General features: G+C 41.1%; 1 protein-coding gene across 2 annotated transcripts in view; it reads right to left on the bottom strand.

Moving 5' to 3' along the window:
* MROH9 (maestro heat like repeat family member 9) overlaps positions 1-14,619 on the bottom strand; it is an 89,825-nt gene that overhangs the window by 66,852 nt on the left and 8,354 nt on the right. The window contains exons 3-4 of one of the 2 annotated variants that reach the window (XM_047839697.1): positions 14,292-14,338; positions 6,175-6,254 (exon numbers count right to left, since the gene is read on the bottom strand). In XM_047839697.1, the coding sequence (XP_047695653.1) occupies positions 6,175-6,254; positions 14,292-14,338 (127 nt within the window). The remainder of the gene's footprint in view (positions 1-6,174; positions 6,255-14,291; positions 14,339-14,619) is intronic. The other variant, XM_047839698.1, reaches the window with a different exon arrangement.

The raw sequence follows: 14,619 nt of genomic DNA, 5'->3' as shown, positions 1-14,619 counted from the left end.
TCAAGGATTTTGATGGCTTCCTGTCTTACATTGAGGTCTTTCATACATTCTGAGTTTATTTTTGTGTATGGTGTAAGAAAGTGGTCCAGGTTCATTTCTCTGCATGTCACTGTCCAGTTTTCCCAGCACCACTTGCTGAAGAGACTGTCTTTATTCCTTTGGATATTCTTTCCTGCTTTGTCAAAGATTAGTTGGCCACACATTTGTGGGTCCATTTCTGGGTTCTCTATTGTGTTCCATTGATCTGAGTGTCTGCGTTTGTGACAGTACCATACTGTCTTGATCATTACAACTTTGTAGTTTAGCTTGAAGTCTGGGATTGTGATGCCTCCTGCCTTGGTTTTCTTTTTCAAGATTGCTTTGGCCACTCGGGGTCTTTTCTGGTTCCCTACAAATTTTAGGATTATTTGTTCTAGCGCTGTGAAGAATGTTGGTGTTATTTTGATAGGGATTGCATTGAATATGTAGATTGCTTTGGGTAGTATCGACATTTTAACAATATTTGTTCTTCCTATCCAGGAGCGTGGAATCTTTTTCCATTTGTTTTTGTTTGTGTGTGTGTATGTCTTCTTCAATTTCTTTCATAAGCTTTCTATAGTTTTCAGTGTATAGATTTTTCACCTCTTTGGTTAGATTTATTCCTAGGTATTTTACAGTTTTTGGTGCAATTATAAATGGGATCGATTCCTTCATTTCTCTTTTTGTCACTTCATTGTTGGTGTATAAGAATGCAATCGATTTCTGTGCATTGATTTTATATCCTGCAACTTTGCTGAACTCATGAATCAGTTCTAGAAGTTTTTTGGTGGAATCTTTTGGGTTTTCCATATAGAGTATCATGTCATTTGCCAAAAGTGAAAGTTTGACCTCCTTCTGGTGGATTTGGATGCCTTTTATTTCTTTGTGTTGTCTGATTTCAGAGGCTAAGACTTCCAATACTATGTTGAATAACAGTGGCGAGAGTGGACATCCCTGTCTTGTTCCTGACCTTAGGGGGAAAGCTTTCAGTTTTTCCCTATTGAGGATGATATTAGCATTGGGCCTTTCATATATGGCTTTTATGATCTTGAGGTATGATCCTTCTATCCCTACTTTCTGGAGGATTTTTATCAATAAAGGATGATGTATTTTCCCAAATGCTTTCTCTGCATCTGTTGAGAGGGTTCTTGTCCTTTCTTTTATTGATGTGAAGAATCACATTGATTGTTTTGCGGATATTGAATCAGCCCTGCATCCCAGGTATAAATCCCACTTGGTTATGGTGAATACTTTTTTTAATGTATTGTTGGATCTGGTTAGCTAATATCTTGTTGAGGATTTTTGCATCCATGTTCATCAAGAGAAATTGGTCTATAGTTCTCCTTTTAGTGGGGTCTCTGGCTGGTTTTGGGATCAAGGTAATACTAGCTTCATAGAAAGAGTTTAGAACTTTTCTTTCCATTTCTATTTTTTGGAACACTTCAAGAGAGTAGGTGTTAACTCTTCCCTATGTGTTTGATAGGATTCCCCTGGAAAGCCATCTGGCCCTGGACTGTTGTTTTTTGGGAGATTTTTGATTACTAATTCGATTTCTTTACTGGTTATGGGTCTGTTCAAATTTTCCATTTCTTCCTGTTTTAGTTTTGATAGTGTATATGTGTCTAGGAATTTGTCCATTTCTTCCAGATTGCCCATTTTATTGTCATATAATTGCTCATAATGTTCTCTTATTGCTTTTATTTCTTCTGTGTTGGTTGTGATGTCTCCTCTTTCATTCTTGATTTTATTTATATGGGTCCTTTCCTTTTTCTTTTTAATCAAACTGGCTAGTGGTTTATCAATTTTGTTAATTCTTTCAAGGAACCAGCTTCTGGTTTCATTGATCTGTTCTACTGGTTTTTTTCTTCTTCTTCTTCTTCTTTTGGTTTCGATAGCATTAATTTCTGCTTTAATCTTTATTATTTCATGTCTTCTGCTGGTTTTGGGTTTTATTTGCTGTTCTTTTTCCAGCTCCTTAAGATGTAAGGTTAGGTTGTGTATCTGAGGTCTTTCTTCCTTCTTTAGGAAGGCCTGGATTGCTATAAATAAAACTTTCCTCTTATGACAGCCTTTCCTGCATCCCAGAGATTTTGGATTGTGGTGTTATCATTTTCATTGGCTTTATGAACTTTTTAATTTCCTCTTTAACTTCTTGGTTATCCCATTCATTCTTTAGTAGGATGGTATTTACTCTCCAAGTATTTGTTACCTTTCCAAATTGTTTCTTGTGGTTGATTTTAAGTTTCATAGCGTTGTTGTCTGAAAATATGCATGGTATGATCTCGATCTTTTTGTACTTGTTGAGGGCTGATTTGTGTCCAAGTATGTGGTCTATTCTGGAGAATGTTCCATGTGCACTGGAGAAGAATGTATATTCTGCTGCTTTAGGATGAAATGTTCTGAATATATCTGTTAAGTCCATATGGTCCAGTGTGTCATTCAAAGCCACTGTTTCCTTGTTAATTTTTTTATTAGATGACCTGTCCATTGCTGTGAGTGGGGTGTTGAAGTATCCTACTATTATGGTATTACTATCAATGAGTTTCTTTATGTTTGTGATTAATTGATTTATATATTTGGGCGCTCTCACATTTGGAGCATAAATATTTACAATTGTTAGGTCTTCTTGGTGGATAGACCCCTTGATTATGATATAATGCCCTTCTGCATCTCTTGATACAGTATTTAAAGTCTAGATTGTCTGATGTAAGTATGGCTACTCCAGCTTTCTTTTGGTGACCATTAGCATGATAGATGGTTCTCCATTCCCTTACTTTCAATCTGAAGGTGTCTTTAGGTCTAAAGTGGGTGTCTTGTAAAGAGCATATAGATGGGTCTTGTTTTCTTATCCACTCTGTTATCCTATGTCTTTTGATTGGAACATTTAGTCCATTGATGTTTAGAGTGAGTACTGAAAGATATGAATTTATTGCCATTATGTTGCTTATAGAGGTGGTTTCTGATGGTGTTCTCTGGTCCTTTCTAGTCTTTGTTGCTTTTAGTATCTATCTATCTATTTATTTATTTATTTATTTATTTATTTATTTATTTATTTTTCATCTTTTCTCCCCTCAGAGAGTCCCCCTTAAAATTTCTTGCAAGCCTGGTTTAGTGGTCACAAACTCCTTTAATTTTTGTTTGTCTGGGAAACGCTTTATCTCTCCTTCTATTTTGAATGACAGCCTGCTGGGTAAAGAATTCTTGGCTGCATATTTTTCTGATTCAGCACATTAAATATATCCTGCCACTCCTTTCTGGCCTGCCAAGTTTCTGTGGATAGGTCTGCTGCAAACCTGATCTGTCTTCCCTGGTAGGTTAAGGATTTTTTCCCTTGCTGTTTTCATGATTCTCTCCTTGCCTGAGTATTTTGTGAATTTGACTATGATATGCCTTGTTGATGGTCGGTTTTTGTTGAATCTAATGGGAGTTCTCTGTGCTTCCTGGATTTTGATGTCTGTGTCTTTCCCCAGGTTAGAAAAGTTTTCTGCTATGATTTGCTCACATAACCCTTCTACCCCTATTTCTCTCTCTTTCTCTTTTGGGACCTCTATTCTGATGTTCTTCCTTTTTAATGAGTCACTGATTTTTCGTAATTCTTAAATTGTGCTCCTTTGCCTTAATCTCCCTCTTTTTTTCTGCTTCATTATTCTCCATAAGTTTGTCTATATCACTGATTCTCTGTCCTGCCTCATCCATCCTTGCCACCGCGGCATCCATGTGAGATTTCAGCTCAATTATAGCATTTTTTAATTTCATCCTGACTAGCTTTTACTTCTTTTATCTCCGCAGAAGGGGATTCTAATCTATTTTCAACTTCAGCTAGTATTCTTATTATCATGATTCTAAATTCTGATTCAGACATCTTGCTTATACAAGCAAGTGTTAGTTAAGTCCCTGGCTGTCATTTCTTCCTGCTCTTTCTTTTGTGGTGAATTCCTTCATTTCATCATTTTGAAGGGAGAAAAAGGAATTTGATGGGAGAAAAGAAGTAAAAGCTTGTCAGGATGAAATTAAAAAATGCTATAACTGAGCTGAAATGTCACATGGATGCAACAGTGGCAAGGATGGATGAGGCAGGACAGAGAATCAGCGATATAGACAAACTTATGGAGAATAATGAAGCAGAAAAAAAGAGGGAGATTAAGGCAAAGGAGAATAATTTAAGAATTACGAGAAATCAGTGACTCATTTTCTCCCTTTTCTCCCTTCAAATTTCATCATTTTGAAGGGAGAAAAGGAATTAATGAGGTAAAAAAAATTAACATTAAAAATATATTAAAATTAAAAAAAATATATTAAAATTAAAAAATTAAAAACAAACACACACACAAAAATCAAATAAATGATGCTAGATCCTGGGTGTGTTTTGGTGTGTGTGTTGAAAGGGGCTTGATAGATTAGAGAAAAAAGGAGAAAGAAAAAAAAAGGAAATCTTTTGAAAATTTGAAAAAATGAATACACTGAAGTAGACTAAAATGAAATGATGGAACTAAACTAGAATTTAAAAAAACTTACACAAAAGTAAAAAATACAGTAGAAAAAAATTAAAGAAAAATATTTTTAATGCAAACTGAAAGTAAAAATGAATTTTTTCTCTCTCTGTATTCAAGAAAAAGAAATGAAAAAGAGAAAAAAGAAAAAAAGAAAGAAAATTGAATAGATGGACCGGCAAACAGACTGAAATACAATTGAAATTACTTTGTTTGCCCCTAGAAGTGAAACTATGAAGGGCTTTATAGTCCATAAACTAAGCAGGCAGAGAGACTTGTGTCCTGAAGAGGGAGGTTGGCCCTTTGGGCGGGGCTTAGTGTAACGACTCCGTTGTCCACTAGATGGCGCAGCTAGCTTACTGGGGTGGGTTGTTGTGGTGCTGCAGGTGTGTGTGCGCGCGCGCGCATGCGCCGGACGGTGAAAATGGTGTCACCTGGTTACCCGCTCTCTAATATCGGAACTCTGTTCTCCCTGATCAGCAATCGCACAACCGTCTTCTGTCTTCGGCTTGCGCCCACTCCCCGCTCTTACACTGTCCGTGACCAAGCCCCAGGCAGCTCCTCCCTCCTGAGTTTTATGTCAGATGCGGCTGTGTCTCCCGACGCCTTACTTCTGAGGGACTGCAGCTCTGACCCTTTCTGCCCCTCTGCGGAGGGTCTCACCGAGCAATGGCCGGGTGCTAGCCGCACCCGGGAACGTTCGCGGGACCCTGCTGGTGCTGACGCCGCGAGACTGCAGCTGGGGGCCAGCCCGCCCCAGAGAAAGTTCACGTGATCGTGTAGCAGCGGCGTTTCAGGGATTATGGAAAATCACAACACTCATTCTGGCACCGGGCTCCGCCCCCAGCGTCCTTGTTCCAGCACCAGGAATGTGGCCGTTCTCCCGGGTCTGCCGGGGTCTTTGCGTGTGCGGGGGCCAGGCCGCCTCTACCAGGTGTCCTCCCAGCGGGGGAACCGTCTCTCCCGTGTGGCCAAAGCCCCCCGGACTCCACTCTGCTCCTGGGGATTCGCCCTTCCCACCTGAGCGCCGCCAGGTATGGTGCTGCGGAGTTTCAGCCTCTGCTCCCCCTGTTTACAGAGTCTTCAGGGAATTTAAACCCTCTCCTTTCTCCTTTTTAGTTCAGTCCCTGTGGGTGTTTCCACTTTTCCACTTTCTCTCCAGCTGCTTTTGGGGGGGGGTGCCTTTCCCGTATTCTCCCCCCTGTCTCCATCCTCTCTCCACACACAAAAGTGGCTCCTTGCCCTATGTGGCTTCTCTCTCCCCCAGTTCACCTCTCCGCGCCGTGTACCTGCTGAGTTCTGTGGTTCAGGTTGTGCAGATTGTTGTGTGAATCCTCAGATCAGTTTTCTAGGTGTGCAGGACGGTTTAGTGTTGGTCTGGCTGTATTTCATGGATGTGAGACACACAAAAAACTTCCATGCTGTTCCGCCATCTTGGCTCCTCCCCTCCACAATCTGCTTATTTTTCTACAATAATTAGACTATCTGTTTATCCATGCAATACAGAAGAATTGAGGAAGAACATGAGAAAGAAAGAAATAACAGCTGCTGAATTAGGATGGTAGGATTTGGAGTAATTTTCTGTTTTTCACAAGTGTGAGTTTTCTCTATTGTGTTTTAAAGATATTCAGTCAGTGAAATGCAAGAGCATTATAGCTTCTTGTACCTGGAGTTCACGGCGAGGATCATGGCTTGATCACCGAACAGGCCTGAGTATACATCCCATAGGCTGGTAGCTATGTGCTCCTGGAAAAAAGAAAAGAATAAATGATGGCAGCCCTTGAGGCATCACACGTAGTTCTCTCCTTCACCGAGAGCAACGGACCAAACTGGACGGGACTAGAAGTCCAAGAGTTCATAGTGTTGAGACCAAATTAATTTAAACTCATGATAGCATCTTGGCCTAAATGGTGGCCTTTTACAGCCAACCACCGTGCTTCTATAAGTAGCATTTCTGGACAAAATGTTGTCGAGGATGCCCTCTACGACACCGTAACTGTTAAGTACAGTCTACTCGGTGTGGGGTCTCTTGATAAAAATACCAGCAGGATGATTTAAATCAGGACTTACTGAAGAATGTCTTCTGGGGCGCCTGGGTGTCGCAGTCGGTTAAGCGTCCGACTTCAGTCAGGTCACGATCTCGCGGTCCGTGAGTTCGAGCCCCGCGTGGGGCTCTGTGCTGACGGCTCAGAGCCTGGAGCCTGTTTCCGATTCTGTGTCTCCCTCTCTCTCTGCCCCTCCCCCGTTCATGCTCTGTCTCTCTCTGTCCCAAAAATAAATAAACGTTGAAAAAAAATTAAAAAAAAAAAAAAGAATGTCTTCTGCTATCGAGTGAGAACCATGTTATAGGTTAATGTACAGTGATTTAAACTTATCAATTATAATCAGTGAGATCCTATGCAGACTTTCCAGATCTTTATTGAAGAAACTGGAGACCTGAGGCAAGTCTGGTGGAGGAGTATCTCTTTTCTTGCGTGCATCCTTATCTTGTTTATACAAGCCTCTGTGGCAATGTCACTTCTTGCATCGGAACCAATAGTGCTGTTTCCGGAAATTCCCAGTCTGTACTTCTGAAACAACTCAACGTTCTCTTTTAGGTGCTGCTGTAAAATAATGTTATTTCTGAGGGTATTTATTCTCTCTAATGCATAGGCAAACACCTGCCACTGACTACTTATCACCCTGAAAAAAGCCCTGTCCTGTCTGCTCAGTGCCGCTCCTCTGACTCCAGTATTGAGTACCCTGTGGGGTCTGTGTCTTACCTTTGTGGGATGTCAGAATTAATCCAGTAGATAGGGCTATATGCCTGTGAAGTCCATGTTATGGACTGCAAGCTTGTGTCCCCTCCAAGACCATATGTTGAAACTTGAATCCCCAGTGTGATGGTATTTGGAAATGGGCCTTTGGGAGATAATGAGGCTCAGATGAAGTCATGAGAGTAGGACTCCAAGATGGGATCCGTGCCCTTATAAGAGAGATCCAAAAGAGCTCACTCTCTCTCTCTGCCACGTGAGGATGCAGGGAGGTGGCCGTCTGAAAACCAGGGGGACCAATCTCACTCAGACATTAAATCTGTTGTATTCTTTTTATTTTTTTTTTAAATTTTTTTTTCAACGTTTATTTATTTTTGGGACAGAGAGAGACAGAGCATGAATGGGGGAGGGGCAGAGAGAGAGGGAGACACAGAATCGGAAACAGGCTCCAGGCTCCGAGCCATCAGCCCAGAGCCCGACGCGGGGTTCGAACTCACGGACCGCGAGATCGTGACCTGGCTGAAGTCGGACGCTTAACCGACTGCGCCACCCAGGCGCCCCTGTTGTATTCTTTTTAAAAAAATTGTTTTTAATGTTTATTTAATTTTGAGACAGAGAGAGAGAACATGAGCAGGGGAGGGGCAGAGAGAGAGTGAGACACAGAATCTGAAATAGGCTCCAGGCTCTGAGCTGTCAGCGCAGAGCAGGTCGCAGGGCTCCAACTCGTCAACTGCAAGATCAAGACCTGAGCCGAAGTCAGACGCTCAACCAACTAAACCACCCAGGTGCCCCAAATCTGTCATATTCTGATCTTGGCTTTCCCAGACTCTAGAACTGTGAGACACCTCCGCTGTTTAAGCCACTCAGTCCATGGAATCTTGTTAAATCAGCCAGAACTAAGACATTTAAGAAACTTCCTGTTTGGGATTGGAACTAAAAACTGGCATTTCCCCACTAGGCACAAGTATCCTGCCATGACCTTCCTGGGTAACAGCACCCTGAACACTTTCTAACACCCCCCTCCCTGGGCTGTGCTGAGACCGAGTGGTGTAAAAGACTTATTCTTCTTTCTCTAAAATATTTATATCCATACCTATCGTTGATTCCTAACAAGACCAAATGTGATTTTATTCAATCTTAAGAGAATAAGTCTTTGCTATGTTGTTTATTAGCATATCTCACATTATCATTACGTAGAGAACATAAAACCTACATGGCAGACAACTCTCACTGTGACATGGGAACTATAAATGGTGGTTTGTCTAGTTTGAAATTAGAGATTTTTGTCCTTGGCACTGTTTTCTTTCAATTTGGCCAGAAATACACTAGTATTTCTCTGGGCAGTGACTAATAGCACGTTCTGTCACTATATAAGCAATGTTCTTCTGGGACTATTGCCTCACTGGGAACTTTCCTCATAGACAAAGTTCGAATTGGGTGTTAGTCCTTGGAAATCAATTTGTAACACTTCAAATTGAAATCTGTGGTTCTCAACCCTGGCTGTACACTCAGGGCCTGAAAAATAACCAATTTTGATTCCTGGGCCACACCTCCAGAGATTTAAGAGGTCTGTATTCAAGATCACACACACACACACACACACACACACACACACACACACACAGAGCAAGGCTTCCAGGTGATTCTGAAGTACATCCAGGATTGAGCAGTACTTTTTAAGTGAACTATTTCCACTGAACCCTGGAGCTTGCTTCACAGTAATACATTGTCAATTAGTTGATCTATAGTAACACAGACTTCTGTTCCCCATCTGTCAGCCAGCTTCTCTTTATTTTCATGGAGCCAAATTTGTTACTACAACTCCATCACCAGGTTATTGTTCTGCTCACATTACCTTCACATCACACTGTTGTTGATTAACTGAGTTACAGCACACCCCTTCCTTCTCGTGAACGTGCTTTTGCCTGTGCTATAGGTACCACTGATATTAACGTAATACCCAAAGCCAGTGCGCATCTCAGTAAGCAATACGTTTGTCTAACATCTATACGTGGGTTCTGAACTGGTGTGAACCTAGGAAGTTACAGGAATTGGCCAGGAATTTTACCTGCTTTCCCCAGTTAGGCTCTTTGTTATTATTCAGACTACATAACATGCTCACCGGAGTTCCCCGAAATTTCTCAGGGCCACCTCTGGGGAGTTAGGACTATCATTCTGGCTTAACTTCTGTTACATGGATAAGTTCTCTTTCATCTCATTTTCAATTACTCCTTCATCACTATGGCTCTTCACTGGAAACCCACAGTAAATGATAAGATGGTCACAATCCTGGAAATCTATACTTTGTAATATATTTCATAATACTAGCTTCTAGGACCAGCCTGGTAGGACTTAAGCTTCCATATTTATTATTTTGGCTTTCTTCTTTAAGCTGACCATCTGCTTTTTATATATATCTTATATCACTGACATTTTTGTTCAATATCTGTTGTCATTCTTGGCCAGAAAAATTGGAGTCGTGCCAGATTGACTAGTTCCTTAAGCCTCAGATGTTTCAAATCACAGACATTATGTGTTTCTGATGCCACCTTAGCCCGAGGGCAAATGGTATTATCATAATAATCATTATTCTGAGGGAATTTGAACTCCCTTCTAGTAATTCTCAAGCAATCCTGGGAATGCTCAAAGGGAACCATTTGGTTCCATTCCAACCATTAACATTGCAATGGCCAAAGGGATCCAAGAGGACTTGGTCCTCTAGAATATAATGTGAGTCTGCACCTTTTCCTTCATCTCTAGCTCCCTAGAATGTCTCTTTTCTTTGACAAAAGCAAAATACTAAAGTGCAGAGAGATGAGGAATCTGAATTGTGGGCATGAATATCCGTGCATTGAGAAAGGGTTTAATGCTTTCGAGAAGTAGCTCTCAACCCTGGCTGAGCCTTAAAATCATCTTCGGATACCTTCAAAAGATCCACATGCCTGGAACTCACCCCACACCAGTGAATCCAGATCTCTGGAGGTATGGCCCTAGCAATAGTTTTTTGTTTTTGTTTCTGAAGCTCCATATATAATTGTAATATGAAGCCGGAATTGAGAACCACTGTTTTACAGGACACGAAAGGAGGCCTTCTGGCCAGAGCAAAGCATGCTAAGTCATGGGCCCAGAGAGGCCAGATCACAGCAAGTCCTCTTGTGAGGCCTAAAGATTTGCTACTCATCTTTAAGAACAAGTGGGTATGTGGGGGGGGGGGGGGGGGGAATGGCGGACGTAGTCATTTAATCAAAAGGGGGACAAGATCACAAGGCCGCTCGATTGAACAGGATAAACTGATTACACGGAGAACAGTTAAGGCTCATGTTACCCAGGAGAGAGACTATAATAGAAGAGGGTTGGTTCCGGTGTCGGCAGAGGAAATAAGAGAGATTTAAGAGATACATAGTCACTGGTGACAGTGCTTAAAGGTCCCAAAAGAAAAAGACAGAAAAACATCTTTAGGATTTGGAGCCACAAAGGCCACTGGAGACTTGGGTGGAAGAGTTCGGTGCAAAGTTGTGTTGATCCTCACATTGGCGGGTTCTCTATGCTGAGCATTCAGTGCGGGTCTCACGTTTGGATCTGAGATCCTCAGCTATCCTCAGACACAAACGAACAAAGAAAAAGGCACTACTGGCCAAAGGTTACTTTTCCTTTCTATAAGACCAAAGTCAACACATGAGGCTCAAAAAAGCAAGTCTATATTATTGTGGCAAAATCAAAACCATGTGTACCTGCCTTTTGACTGATTCTGGTGTAAACGATTAAGACTCATTGGGGCACCTGGGTGGCTCAGTCAGTTAAGCTCTGACTTCGGCTCAAGTCATGATCTCATAGATCGTGAGTTTGAGCCTTGTGTTGGGCTCTGTGCTGACAGCTCAGAGCCTGGAACCTGTTGCGGATTCTGTGTCTCCCTGTCTCTCTCTGCCCCTCCCCACTTGCATTCTGTCTCTGTCTCTCTGTCAAAAATTAAGAAAAAAAATTTATAAAAAGATTAATACTCACTGAAGAAACCTTGACATTGCGTGCCTGGAGACCTCAGACCTTTCTTTTTATCATTTTTTTCAGGTAGACTTCTGTGCTTTCTCTGATTCCTCTTCCCCAAACAGAGCAGTGAGCGTTTCTGCTGAACTGCATTAGTAAAGGCCACCAGAGTGCACTCTCTTGAGGTAACTCAAAAGTTACAGCATGCCTGTAAAATCAAAGGTGTCTACAGACCCAGAGACCCAACTATCCCTGACTTCCTAAATGGGAAGGATTTCCACTTTCTTGACTGGGGCCTGCAAAAAGAGGAACTTTATTTTTACGCTTAAGTATACATGGATATCATAACCAAGTTAGTGTGTCCCGTATCACTGCCTAGTAATATCTACTTGGTACTTGTTAGTCAAAGTGTTGTTTTGGGTCCAAATCTCAACGTGACTTCATTCATGCAATTCTCAAACTTGCCGGTGGTGGCGCACTGTGCAGCCCTATGTTCACAGATATGTGTATCAGTACCTGATAGAAGTCTGCTGATATAACTTCCTGCTTTCTTCCCCTCCCACCTCTTTAATGCCATCTTTTAAACCCTCAGAACTTGTAATAGATATTACTTGGTATGTAATATAAAAAAAGAAACTGAGTAAAACAGATCATGAAAACCATCACGTTCGCATCAACTCCGACAGCTCAAGAGGGTGCGGGTCTCTGATTATTCTCATTTTTAAAAATAAGAGTGCCCTACTTCCATAAAACTAGAAGAACATCGAAATTTTATCGTATATCCACTTCACAAAGAAAATCTCTTTAAGTTCCCAGAGATAGAAATTATGCAGGTCACGTTGTTTTGCAACAATGCGGGATGTGAAACAGAAGAGTGGGACAACAGAGATTCATATGTAAAAATACAAATTGATATTTTTACCTCATGCCTACACAAAAAGAACTCAAAATGGATGATAGATCTAAATGTAAAAGCCAAAACTATAAAACCTTTAGAAGAAAAATAGGATAACATTTTTGTCATTTTTGGTTCAGGGACAGTTTTCTTTGATATGGCTGTAAAACACAGTCAATAAAAGGAAAAAAAATGATAAATTAGACTTGATTAATGCTAAAGCCTTTTGCTCTTCAAAAGATACCATTAAGGAAAAGATAAGACAATCAATGTACTGACAGAAAATATTTGGAAATCATATAATCTACACTCAATAACCGTACAGTCTATAAAATACCCCAAAATAAATGGTTAAGAAATGTCCAAGGTCTACATGAAGAAAAAAACTTTACTGAAGATTCAAGTAAGGGGAAAGAAACATACATGTGCCAGATGACAAGACAGTAATTTAAAGAAGTAAATTCTCTGTAAATCTGTAAATTTAGTGCAATTCTAATCAAAATGCCAAAGAAATTCTGGGAGAAATTTGACAAGTATATTCCAAAGTCCATCTGGAAGTACAAATGAGTAAAATTAGCTGATATATTTTTGAAAAAGAGAAATAAGGGGATAGATTTGTCTAATTAGAGACAGAAAGATTTTGGTTTATATATTTGAGCTATCTTTAGTAGTTTTAAAGTGTGATAACTCCTTTATTGCTGACTTGCTATGATGACATCGCCTATCCCTGTGGAAGCCAAAACATGCTGCTGAGGCTGTTCCTGCCCTCTGGCCAAAGGCATTGATGCTGCTGCTAATCCTTGCTGATAGGGTCCCATGGCTGCTGGTAGCCATTATCAAGAGAATCAGGGTCGCACAAAAGGGGCTCTTGCTTTAGAGCAAGAGTCACAGGTAACCTCATTTACTATCATCATTTCCAGCTGCTTGTTGCTTTTCTCTCTCATAGCAGCCCCATCGTCCTAGGACTCAGCAGCTGCCTCGGTGAGAGCGTCTCCTCTCCTCTCCACCATCCACTTACCCTTGAACCACACCTTGATAATCTCTTCACTTGAGATGTGCTCTTTTCCTGCAGGCTCTTTCATTTGTTAGTTCTGTCTCAATGGGAGTGGTCCAGACGTGCTTGAAGCCTAGCAGGAACTCAATTTAGGCTCAAACCCCTACGCCCATGTCAAACAAGTTTCTGTTTTATATCCTATGGGCCATCTGACCATGTTTTTCTTTTTCTTTTGTTTCCTGTATTCGACTATTTCCAACCTAAGTCTATGTCACAATTTGATTTCTGGACTTGATCGTTTACACAGCTAAGAGAAATAGAGACCCTGCTTTTGAAAACAAAGTAAGGCCTGAATTGTAGTGCAGTTTTCACCTTTGTAGGACCATGTTCTTGAAGCTGTCTCACTAATTCCTACTGTGACTCCAGAGACCCTGGAGCTCACTCCATGAGTTTGTATCCTGGCTCTGCCGCTTGGCAGCTAAATGGGCAGGTCACTTGCTGCTCTGTCTCTTCAATTGCTAGGAGGGGATAGCAATAGTACTCACCGTGGAGGGCTGTCACAAGGATTAAATGACTTAGTTATTTAAAGCCATTGGAGCATGACTACCATGTTATAAATGCTATGGACGTGTTAGCTGTTCTCCCTATGATTGGAGCAGGGAAGGGGTTCCCTCTCTTATGGCTCCCCTCACCTTCTTGTCTTTATTTCTCCAGGTCATGGCTGTGAATTGGGAAAAACAGTTTTCTTTTTCTGTCTGCTCATGGCATTACTTCTGATCCAGTTTGGTGGGAAGGGGTTTCACAGTGATGATGGAAGGAAGGATATGAGGCTGTTGTAGGAGATCATTTAGGAGATGGGGGGTGGGTAAGTGGGGAAAACAGTGGGATGGTGGGTCAAAACTTTCATCCTTTTGAATTAGTGTTGAAAGTCATTTCCAGGGGGCACATGAGGGTAAGCAAGAATATGATTCTTCAGGGAATAAAAAACTAAATCCAGTTTTCAATCAAACTGCCTCTTTCCTTGCCCCAGATACATGTATTTTAAACACGAATTATGATACCCTTGTAATAGAGACAGTGAACAAGTTATTTTGTTTTACTTTATTTTTATTTACCCGGGAGATTTCAGTTACATTAATGTCTTCTAGAATCTCACTTACCAGGCGATGCCATTTCACGATGGACCGTAGACACTGGAGACCGGTTACTAGTCAGGGAGAAGGAGACTAGTTAAAAGGGAATCAACTTAATCTCTTATCATCTTAGCGGGATGTATCCCCAAATTTGAGGCTAGTATGATCTTGATGGCAAAGCCCATCAAGGATAGTATGCACACACACCCACACACACGCACACTAAAACTTCAGATACTGAACAACACTTAGTAAAAAGGTTAGCAGACAGAATACAGAGACACATTAAAAGAATAATAAGCTATAACCAAGTGGTATTTATTCCAAACGCAGGGATGGTTCAATAAAAGAGAGC

This window comes from Prionailurus viverrinus, chromosome F1 (genome assembly GCF_022837055.1).
Source record: "Prionailurus viverrinus isolate Anna chromosome F1, UM_Priviv_1.0, whole genome shotgun sequence".
Taxonomy (NCBI): Eukaryota; Metazoa; Chordata; class Mammalia; order Carnivora; family Felidae; genus Prionailurus; species Prionailurus viverrinus.
Note: the sequence above shows the minus strand (reverse complement) of the source record. Positions and strands in the feature narration are given on the sequence as shown.